At 37.0% G+C, this 12180-nt stretch overlaps 1 protein-coding gene across 1 annotated transcript in view; it reads left to right on the top strand.

Annotated features, from left to right (window-relative positions):
• ADAM28 (ADAM metallopeptidase domain 28) overlaps nt 1-12180 on the top strand; it is a 64044-nt gene that overhangs the window by 20508 nt on the left and 31356 nt on the right. Inside the window, exons 9-10 of the mRNA XM_019941300.3 lie at nt 4097-4266; nt 6843-6927. Of these exons, the coding sequence (XP_019796859.1) occupies nt 4097-4266; nt 6843-6927 (255 nt within the window). The remainder of the gene's footprint in view (nt 1-4096; nt 4267-6842; nt 6928-12180) is intronic.

Below are 12180 nucleotides of genomic sequence, written 5' to 3'. Positions count from 1 at the left end.
TAAACGTGATTTTATTATCTAATTTCTAAAAACTTTTAAAAAATGATTTTTATATCATTTCTATTTAAATCTTGTTAGTTTCCTATTAGTTGAACATATGGTTACCTACTTAGTTGAAATGGCTGAGTCACTTGTGGTCCTGCAAATCCTCTGAGGATAGAAATAAAATGAAGGTGGATACAGTGACCAAGGTCATATCTCATCTTCTCACCACAAAGAGTATGCTGACTCCTCTTAAAGAGCCCCAAGAACTGGCCATATTTATTGAGCACCTACTTTGTGTCGGTACTTTTCTAGATTACGGAAATAAAATGGGGGACAAAACTGACAAATATCCTTTTTTTCAAGGAGTTATCCTTCCCTTCAGGAAGTTAGCATCCTTGTTCAAGGAGGCAAACAAACAAGTCAAATAAAGAGTATGTAAGATGGTGATAAGTGCTATAAAGAAAAATAAAGCAGAGTTTTTAAAAAGAGAGAGAGAAAGGGAGAGAGAGAGAGAGGGGAAAGATTGAGATATCTTGGGTGCTGTGTTAGACAGGGAAGTCATTTCTAATAGGGTAACATTTGAGTAGAGACTTGAAGGAAGGGAGAGAAGTCTGACCCTAGGCAGAGCAAAGGACCTGAGGGCAGAACCTAGATTGCCTTGTTTGAGGAATAAGGGGAAGGCCATTGTGGCTGGTTGTAATAAGCCAGGGCTAGGGTGGGAGATGACATCTAAAGGTAGCAGTGGCCAGAACCTGAAGGCCCTGTGGGTCTGCGTAAGGACTTTGCTATTCTTTTTTTTTATTGAAGTATAGTTGATTTACAATGTTACGTTAATTTCTGCTGTACAGCAAAGTGATTCAGTTATACACACACACACACACACACACACACACACACACACACACACATATATATATATATATATATATATATATACATTCTTTTTCATATTCTTTTCCATTATGGTTTATCACAGGATACTGAGTGTAATTCCCTGTGCTATAAGTAGGACCTTGTTGTTTATCCATCCTATATATAATAGTTTTCATCTGCTAATCTCAAACTCCAAACCCTTCCCTCTCCCACCCACCTCTCCTTTGGCAACCACAAGTCTGTTCTCTATGTGTGTGAGTCGGTTTCTGTTTCGTGGATAGGTTCATTTATGTCATATTTTAGATTCCACATATAAGTGATATCATATGGTATTTAGCATTTTGTTATTCTTAATGAATGAGGAAGACATTGGAAAACCTGAGCTGAGGTGTGACACGTTCAGATCTGTGTTCTTAAAAGATTACGTTGGCCATTCTGTTGAAAATAAACTGAAGGAAAGCAAGGGCAGAAACAAGACCAGGTAGGGGAATCGTGTCATAATTCAGGGCAAGAGAAGATGGTGTCTTGAGAAAAGGCAGTGATGGGAGACCTATTGAGAAGATCTGATGTCTGGACAGAGTCAACTGGGTTTACGAGGTGGGTGGAAGATGAGAAGCATAAGAAAAAGAGTGGAGTCAGGTGACACCAAGGGTTTTGACCTAAGCAACTTCAAGAATGGGGAACAATGGTGGGGGATGATGGAAATCTATCAGAGGAAAGATTAGGATTTCCATTTTGGACCCAGCAACTTTGAGATATCTCTTTGTATAAAAATTTCTAGGTGGAAATGCTGGAGATACAAGATTGAAGTTCAGGGCAAGAGATGGCAGGTCCAGGTCCATAGATATAAATCTATCACTTTAGCACATACAGATGGCATAAGACACAGGTTAGCAAACTGTAGCCTGTGGACCAACTCTGGCCTATTGCCTTTTTATAAAATAAAGTTTTATTCAAACACAGTCATGCCCATTTGTTTACATTGTTTATGGTTGCTTTCCTGCTACAATAACAAAGGTGGTGAGTAATTGCAACCAAGACCACATGGCCTCAAAGCCTAAAATATTTTCTACCTGGACCTTTGCAGAAAATGTTTGTAAAATCACCAAGGGAATGGGTGTAGATAAGTAGGAAGAAGACACAAAGATATATACTTGAAGTACTTCTCTAAGGAGGAGTAAGAGGGGAAGAGGTGAGAGAGTGGAGGTGAGACCAAGGAGTAGACAGTGAGATAGGAGGAAATCCAGGAGAGGTTGTTATTCTAGAAGCTACTTGAAACAAAAATCTATCAAAGGAAGACATGATCAATGATGTGAAATGTTCTGAGGACCAGGAACTGGCCACTGGATTTAACAAAGTAGAAGTTATTGGTCTCCTGGATGAAGCAAGTTCCTGTGGAGTGTAAAAGCATGATTCCAGGGAGTCCAGGAGACAATGAAAGAAGTGGAGTTAGAGACAGCAAATACAGAAATTTTGTTATAAATGGAAGCAGAGAAATGGGGCATAAGTCATTGGAGGAAGAATCATAAAGAGAGATTCCGGTCCCGCCACGATGAGGCATCCTTTATATGCTAATGAGAACCACGGCACAAAAGGCTAAACACTGACAGTGAAAAAAAGATGGAATAATTTTTGGAGGAATCTCTTTGATCTGGGGAGAGATGGCAGGTCCAGCGCATGCATGGAGAAGTTGGCCTTGGGCTCACAGTTCATTCATATAGTGAGGAAGGGGAAGCACAGGTTGTTTGAACAGGTGTAGACCAGTGGGTGGACGGGGTTGGAGCTTGTGGAGATTCTCTTCTGGTTGCATCTATGCTCTTCGATTAATTTAGCAGCAGGGACATCTGCTCAAAGTGAGGATTTAAAAGAAAGTGGCAGAATTTTTGAGAAAGAAGAGCAAGCATGAAAAAATGTATAGAAGGTTGTGAGAGTGAACGGGTTTCGGAAATGCAGCAGGTTTGCTGGAGGGTGGTTCAGGCCACTTGAGGTTAGTGGTCATGGCTTCTAAGTAAAGCAGCCAACATTATTTGTTTTCCCCTGTCTGTGTTCGGGGCTTGATGGAGGAGAGACAGAAGGGAGAGTTTGTTTTAACCGGGATTGGAGTTTTGTCAGGTGAGTAAGATAAAGAAGTGAGGAATAAGGAAGTTGGAAAAAAATCAAAGGCAAGCTTTTACTCTGATTAGATTTTTACTTTGCTTTTGATGATAATTGCATTCCTCAACACTTTTCTTGTTTTCTTGTTTTTTTTGAAAAAATATCTCCTCAGGTTTCTCAGCAGAAAGTTGCCCCAGGAGAAGGCCTGTAACTGTGTAGTTTTCTTCCCCAGCTTTATTGAAATATAACTGGCATATTACATTGGGCAAATTTAAGGTGTTGTGTTGATCTGATATACTTATATATTGCAAAATGATTAGGTTCGCTCACCTAATAGGTTGGCTAACACCTCCATCACGTCACATGATTCCACCATTTCTTTTCTGCGATGAGAACATTAAAGATCTTCTCTCTTAGCAATTTTGAAGCATAGAATACAGTATTATTAACTTTAGTCAGCATGTTGTACATTAGATCCCCAGAACTTACTCATCTTATAACTGGAAGCTTGTACTCTTTGACCAACACTGTGCAGTTTTATAAACTATAGTAGTAATTTAAGTTTTCATCTTTACAGTAAGTGTATTGTCTCATAAGCTTAACTAGTTATTTCTAAAGGTTATTCTGTATGCATTGTAGATTATCTGGTTCAGTCCAGTTTCAAGTATTAGAGGTCCCTTACTTTATTGTAACTCACATATGCAGGACTTTTTCATGTAGCCTGTTCCTTTTCTGATGTCCAAATCAGCACCGAGTCAGGCTTGCTAATTCTGAAAAATTATGACTGAGGAAGTTACATAGCATTTGAGGAAATATATTTATAGTAAAGTCATAGTCATGAACTACTAGCAGGAAATTATAATATTTTTTGAGGTTGCAAACAGGAAAAGTTTGTTTCAATAGACCCTTTGTCCCAAAAAAGGGAGTTTATAGACGCGAAATATCTAAGGGTGTCTGTCTTGCCTACACATGGGGATGCTAGTGTCTGCCAAAAGAGATGGTAACTTCCATTTCACAAGTATGTTTGGAAAGAAGGTTTTTACAGTGCTGTTGTAAATAAGTTTCAAAATCTAAAGTACATTGAAAATATTAAAAGATAACACCATTATGAGTTGTTACTTTGCCATTTATTCTCTTTCAACAGCTTTATAAAAAGCTCAATACTCATGTTGCCTTAATTGGGATGGAAATCTGGAATGACAAGGATAAGATAAAGATATCCCCCAATGCAAGCCTCACCTTGGAAAATTTTGCTAAATGGAGGGAGGGTGTCCTCCTAAGAAGAAAGCGTCATGATGTGGCTCAGTTACTCACGTATGTAGAGATTTTCCCCTTTGTATGTTCTGTGGTATTTGCCATAGACATTTTTCAAAGCCTTGGCAAAGCAAATGGTATCTCAGGTTACAGGTTTACACATAGAGCGTTAAAAGTTTAAAAAGTATTCATTTGGATCTTATGTTGCATGTGCTCTTACTTTTGTTCCAACGATTTCTTTTTCTTTTTTTTTTTAAGAGAGAGGCTAGTAAGTGAGCAATGATTCATAACAAGCTTGTTTGTTTTGATTGTGTATAACAGAAAGGAAAGGCGGGTTTAGATAATGGCAAGAGGGATTTAGATTCAATGTTTTAAAAGAATGGATTAGCTGTACGCACCAATCAGGACAAACTTCTAGGACTGAAGGAAAATTGAACATGATATTCTAATCCCATGCTTCTACCATCCTGACAAAATGACTAATTAGTGACTAATTTAAAAAATAGGGGAAATAAATCCAACAGCTATAAATGACACAAGACTGCTAAGCATATGCCTCAAGACAGTTCTGCCAGATGGTTTGCAGCTGGAATCAGATTGCAACAAAGAGTGACTTAAAATTACTTGAGTTTCACTACCTAAGAAAACAGTGGGTGTCATGGGAAATAAGTGGACTAGGTCCTGTCAGAATTAATTAATATTCTGTGCTGGTTGCCTGTGACTGCATGATGCATCAGCCCGCAACTTCCAGACTTAAAATAAGTCTTCTTCATTTATATGTCTAGTGCCTTGCCTGGGGTGCCGGTTGGTCATCTCTTTGCATATACAGCTTTTCATGCGGCTAACTTGGACTTCCTCCAATATGGCAGTCTCAGGTTTCTGGATATCTTAACAAGGTGACTAGCTTTCCCCAGAAGAAGCATTCTAAGAGGCCCAGGAGAAAACTTCAAGGCTTGTTATGACTCAGTCTTAGAAATCACACATCACTTCTGGTGTATTCTATTGGTCAAGAACAAGTCATAGACCTATCCAGTTTTAGGGAAGGTGCTACACAGGATATGACTACCACAAGGCTGGCTCATTGGGTTATCTCTGAAGGCTAGCTGCCACAGTTCCTTAATTTGGAAAGATGAGTTCCAGACTCAGGGGCCCACCACAAGACATAGCTCATTTTGGGGAGTGGTTTGGTGATTTTCCAGGGTCTCGAAGGTAGTGAGTAGTAAGGGAATTCAACTCTTACCAGACTGGTCCCAGGACAAAGCTAAAATGGTAGTTGAATCCAGTATTGTAAAGTAATAGGGTAGAGAAATATAAATTATAGACAAGATGACAGATGTATAGATAAAAAATAGTAATCTAATATCAAGAGTAGATTTCCTGAATAGACCAGAATAAACAAGATAAAAGAACTAAAAAGATAAGGATGGAAGGAAATAATTGCCCTTTCATGTGTAAATTGAAAGCCTTACCATTTACCTGACAAATTAACAAAATATACCTATACCTGGGCATAACCGGGTATGAATCTTAGAGTCCAAATATACTCTATCCACTGAAAAGAGAAACCAAAATAGGTAATCCCATAATGGAGGAAGATTTTATTTTTTATAAATGAGCTAGTAGTAAGAATTAAATCCACAAAAATGTAGACTTAAGTATAAATAATTTCACAATATAATTTTAAAAGAGAATATAAGTGCCATAAATCTTTAAAATATCATGTATGATACAAAATATCATTACAGAATAACAGATATTGAAATCTCCATAGGGAATGGAAAGTGGCAGGAAGTTCTCTGATTTCCTCATTTTTCATGGCAAAATGTGTACTTGCCATTCTTTACGTTGATAAGTGGAAAAATATAGGTTCGACTTTTTATGTAAATGCACCTACTATGGGAATTTTTAAAATGATGCATACTTGCAAATTTCTAGACGCAAACCGGGGTCAGATTCTTAACAGACAATAATAACAGAATAATAATAACAAAAAAAGCACATGGAATTATTAAAAATTGAAAGAAAAAATGAAACAAAACCAAAATAGAAATTAAAATTACTAAAGACCAAATATATCATCTACGTAAATAAATGCAAGTGGTTCAGATGTCACTCCGATAGGACAAATATTGCAAATGCATAAATGCTTCAATAACACAAATACTTATAGAATGAGCCCAAACGTAAATCAAGCTACAGCTAAAACAGTGCTAAAATAAAAGTAAACATATATAAAAATACATGAGGAGAATATAAATTAAGGTGAAACATGTTTCATCCTAATTTATATATTTATATAAATTTATACATACATATGTATATTATAAAGCAAAACATTTGTTAGAAAAAAAATCCCCCTTTATTTCCTGACAAGAAATGAATTCCACAATGAAAAATATAAGAATCATGAATAAGAGATATAAAATATTAAAGTGATTACTCCCAGATGCTTGGATTTAGGTGGTATGAAAACCATTGTATTTAAAAAAATGCCTTCTGCAAACTCGCTGAAGGAAATATTTGAGTGATGATTCGCAATGTGAGTTTCTCTGTTAAATAGTAAGGGTTCTGGATGAATTGTCTATAGAAAATATACTTAGAGTCATAAGCTTTATCAATTTCTCTCTTTTTCGCAGGGCAAGTGAATTTTCTGGAACAACTGTGGGCCTTGCTTTCATGTCTACAATGTGCTCTCCGTATCATTCTGTTGGCATTGTTCAGGTTTGTTTAAACTGTTGGTTCTACAGCTCAAGCCTGTCAAATGCTGTTCTGCTGCATCTGTTGAGAAGGTCATGTAGTTTTTCTCCTTTGGTCCTTTGGCATGGTAAAAAACAGTGACTGAATTTCAAATGTTGAATCAAGCTTGCATATCCAGTATAAACCCAACATGGTCATAATGTATTATTTGTATATATTGCTGGAGTCAACATGGTAACATATGTTGAGGATTTTTGCATCCATATTCATGAGGGATATTAGTCTGTAGTTATCTTATCCTGTAATGTGTTTTTCAGGTTTTGTTATTAGAGCAAGTATCAGGGTGAAGGATGTGCTCCCAACTCTTCGATTTTCTGGAATATTTGAGTAAAGTTAGTATTATTCCTTCCTGAAATGTTTGGTATAATTCACTAGTAAAACCATATGGGTCTGGCATGTTTTTGTGGAAAAGTTTTAAACTACATTTTCAGTTTCCTCAATAGATATTGGACTTCTCAGGTTATTTATCTCTTCTTGAGTGAGCGTTGGTAGTTTGTGTCTTCAAGGAAAGTTATCCATTTAAGTTGGCATATATTTGTTGATGATATTCCATTACTATCCTTTTAATATCTGTAGGATTTGTAGTTATTTTCCCTCTATCATTCATGATATTAGTAATTTGTGGGGGGGGTTTTCCCCATTATCAGTCTGGCCAAAGGTATATCAATTTTATTGATCTCAAGGAAACAGTTTTTGCTTTACTGAGGCTTTCCTAGTTTCAATTTCATTGATTTCCGCTCTTGTCTTGATTATTGATTTTTTTCTGCATTCTCTGCATTTAATTTGTTACTCTTTTTCTAGTTACTTAAGGAAGAATTTTAGATTGTGAATTTGCGGGTTTTCTTCTTTTCACATATAATCATTTAATGCTATAAATTTCCCACTATGCACTGCTTTAGCTGCATCCAAGTTTTTTGGATATGTGTGGTTTCATTTTCATTAAGTTAAAAATATTTGCTAATCTTTTTAATAAATTTATTTATTCATTTATTTATTTATTTTTGGCTGCGTTGGGTCTTTGTTGCTGCTTGCAGCCTTTCTGTAGTTGCAGCAAGCAGGGGCTACTCTTCATTGTGGTGCGCGGGCTTCTCATTGCAGTGGCTTATCTTTGTTGCGGAGCACAGGCCCTAGGCTCACGGGCTTCAGTAGTTGTGACACTCAGGCTCAGTAGTTGCAGCACACGGGCTTAGTTGCTCCGCCATATGTGGGATCTTCCTGGACCAGGGATTGAACCCGTGTCCCCTGCATTGGCAGGCGGATTCTTAACCACTGCACCACCAGGGAAGTCCCCTTAATTTCTTTTTGACTCATGTATTATGTAGATGTGTATTGTAATAGTTTTCATTATTGACTTTTTAGTTTAATTCTGTTATTCTGTCATGGTCTGTGTATTCATTTGTTAGGGCTGCCATAACAAAATACTATCGCCTGTGTGGTTTAAACAACAGAAATTTATTTTCTCACAGTTCTGGAGGCTGGAAATCCAAGATCAAGGTGTCAGTAGCTTTAGGTGACAAGGTATCTGAGGCCTGTCTCCTTGGCTTGATGATGACCGCCTTTTTGCTGTGCCCTCATGTGGCCGTTTTTCTGTGCACACTTATCCCTGGTGTCTCTTCCTCTTCTCATAAGGACATCAGTCTTATTGTATTAGGGCCCCACCCTTATGACCTCATCTAACCTAATTATCCCTTTGACGATTCTATCTCCAAATACAGACATGTTAGGAGTTAGGGCTTCAACATATGAATTAGTGGGCAGGACACAATTTAGTTCATAATAGTCTGGGAATATACTTTGTAGAATTTTGATATTTTAAATTTTTTTGAGGTTTGTTCTTGGTCATTGCCCCATATGAACTTCAAAAAGAATGTGTCCTGTTGTTGGAGTGTTCTGTAATTGTCAATTATGTCAGGTTGACTTATAGTGTTCAGTTCTTTTGAATCGTTTATGGAGAGAGTGTTTAAGTATCCAAGCGGAACTGTAGATGTGTCTGTTTCTTCTTTCAGTTCTATAAGTTTCACTTCATGTATTTTGAAGCTCTATTGTGAAGTGAATACACAGAGTTGTCATGTCTTGTTGGAGAACTGATCCATTTATCATATTATGTCCCTCTATTTCCCTGAGATATTCCTATTCTGAAGTCTACTTTGTCCAAATTCAGTATAATCACTCCAATACTTTGTGGCTATAGTGTACTTGATACAACCTCTTCCTTACTTTTATTTTTAGCATATGTATTTCTTTACATTTAAAAAAGGTTTCTGCTAGACAGTATATACATGGATTTTATTTTTTATCTAATCTGACAATCTCTTTTATTTGGTATGTTTAAATAATTTATATGTAATATCATTATTCATATTGTTGGATTAAAATCTTTCATTTTGCTAGATGTTTCCTATGCCATCTCTTCTATTTTTTCTGCCTTTTTAGGATTGAGTGTATAAAAAAAATTTCGTTTATCTCCATTATTAGCTTTTTATTGATTTGTTTCTTTTTAATGGTTACCCTGGGGTTTATTATACATCTCTGCTTGTATGTTTTACCTTGAAATGGTATTAACTGGTTCACATATAGTATAAGGACTTTACAAGGGAACACCTCTAATTACTCCCTTCCATCCTTTGTGCTATTTTTATCAAATGTTTAACTTCGCATATACTACAAATACAATATACATTGTTACTAATTTTTCTTTAAAAGTCATCTTGCTGTGCAATTTAAAATGAGAAAAAATTAGTTTTCCGTTTATCTTATCTTTACTGGTGCTTATTTTGGTTACATTCCCAACGTTCTTCCTTTCTTTGCAGAGAGAAAATTTCTATCTGGCATAATATATTTTTTCTTCCATAAGAATTTTTAAAAAATATTTCTTATAAGACAAGTCTCCTGTCCATGAATTCTTTCCATTTTTTTAAGAAGATGACCTTATCTCTCTTTCATTCTTGTATATATATTTCACTGGGTTGACAATTCTGGGTGGATAGTGTTTTTCTTTCAGCACTTTTAGTGATCTCACTGTCTGCTGGAGTTCCTAACGAGAAATCTGCTGTAAACTTTATCTTTGTTCCTCTCTAATGTGTGTGGGTGGGTTTTTTTTTTCTGATTTTAAGATTTTTCCTTTGTCCTTAATTTCTTCGATTATAATTATAATTATGTTATAACTAAGGAGATTTTGTGGGGAGAGGTGATTTATCCTACTTAGTGTTCCTTTGTCCTGGGGCTTGGTATTTGTGATTAATTTTGGAAAATTTTAGGCCATTATGTCTTCAAATATTTCCTCTCTTCCATTCTCATCCTTTTTACTTTCTGGGATTTCAATTACATATAAGTAATTGAACATACATGTATGATCATTCCATATTACCCCACAAAACTTGTATCTCCATGTTCATTTCATTTTGTTTGGTTTTTCCTTTTTATCATTTTTTTCAATTCGTGTTACCATTTGGGTAATTTCTGTTGAAACATTAAATCCACTGATTCTTTCCTCAGCTATTCCGGATCTACTGTTAAGCCTATGGAAGGCATTATTCATCTCTGTTACTGTCTTTTTCAATTCTAGTGTTTCCATTTGATTCTCTCTTATGGTGTCCAACTCTCTTCTGAAATTTTCCATCCAGTCTTATATGATATTCATTTTTTCCACTGAAGCTTTTAACATATTAATCGTAGTTATTTTAAAGTGCCTCTCCGATAGCACTAATAATCTGAGTCTGGTTCTGTTGATCAGCAAGGTATTGTTTTTTCTTGTTTTTATGGGGGGGGGGGAATGCCTTATTACTTTTTGTTGAAAGTTAGGCATCTCGTGAAAGGCAATAGTCTGAGGTAAATAATTTTTTTTTTGGCTTGGAAATGATCCCTTCTTTCCTTCTTCTAGGACTTCAGTGTGAAGATTGGAATCAATCTAGCAGGAGTTGAGCTGGGTTCGGGATTTTTTGATTGGTATGGACATCCTCAGTGCATCACAGATGTTAAATTCCTTTCACATTATTTTGTGTTTAGAATGAAGGATGGTTTGCCAGAGTTTTTCTCACTGTGTGTTCCACACTCATCTTTAGGGCTTTACTGCACCTCACAGGGAGTCTCTTTAAGCTGTTATCCATCTCCCATCAATAGGTTGTTGTTACTTGTTACTGGATGATTGTTGGACGTTTGGTGGGAGGAGGGCATTTCCTTTTGTTCTCATTAAGCTCAGTCTTAGGCAAGTCCTGCATCTCTTAGTTTCTGGCATGGGTCCTTCTAGTGATTCTGGTCCACTGCCAGATGGTAGAGACCTCTAGTGACGTAAACCCAGCAGGCATTCCTGCCCCTTCTGCCTCTCCCCTCCAGTGGTAGAGGTGTTTTGCTTTTGGGTTTTTTATTTCCCTTTCTTTTTCTTTTTCTTTTTCACAGTTGCACTGAGACTTCACCAGTGCGTTAAGGGTGGCAAGATTTGTTGCCCTTCTCTTAGAAGTTTAAGACCTTAGTTAGGGCTAGGACTAGAGTAAGCCAAGTGAGGCACTTAGCTCACCCTGGTGCTGGTCACGTTTGCTCCATTACAGGGATAAGGGAGAAGGATTGTGAAGGGGTTTCATGCCTTTGCTACTGCTGTTCTGCTCCCCCAGGTCAACACCATGATGGAGGATTTCCCAGAACTCTGACTTAGTGACGTCATGTGGAGAAAAATCTGTGAATAGGTGGGAATTTCTCTAATTTCTGAATTCCTCACATTTTGCATATTCTCTTGCTATTCCACAATCAACATTTATCAGTTTTTTGGGGTTTTTTTTTTTTTGGTGTTTCCACCACACTTTTTTTTTAAAATAGATCTTTATTGGAGTATAACTGCTTCACAATACTGTTTTAGTTTCTGTTGTACATCAAAGTGTACAACAGAATCAGCCACATACATACATATGTCCCCATATCCCCTCCCTCTTGAGCCTCCCTCCCACCCTCCCTATCCCACCCCTCTAGGTCATCGCAAAGCACCGAGCTGATCCCTGTGCTATGCTGCTGCTTCCCACTAGGTGACAGTTTTACATTTGGTAGTGTATATATGTCGATGCTACTCTCACTTCACATCAGTTTTTAATGTTTTGTATGAGTTATTACTGGCATCTGGTAGTGTCTGCCCCAGGTAAACAGAAGTTCACGTCCAGCTCTCCCACTAGGTGCCAGCCTGTCTTTCCTTAGATTTCAGCTTTGTTGCCTTGTGACCTCAGCTCTAGGATT

Source organism: Tursiops truncatus, chromosome 6 (assembly GCF_011762595.2).
Source record: "Tursiops truncatus isolate mTurTru1 chromosome 6, mTurTru1.mat.Y, whole genome shotgun sequence".
Taxonomy (NCBI): Eukaryota; Metazoa; Chordata; class Mammalia; order Artiodactyla; family Delphinidae; genus Tursiops; species Tursiops truncatus.
The sequence above is the reverse complement of the archived record's forward strand: the minus strand, read 5'-3'. Positions and strand labels throughout refer to the sequence as shown.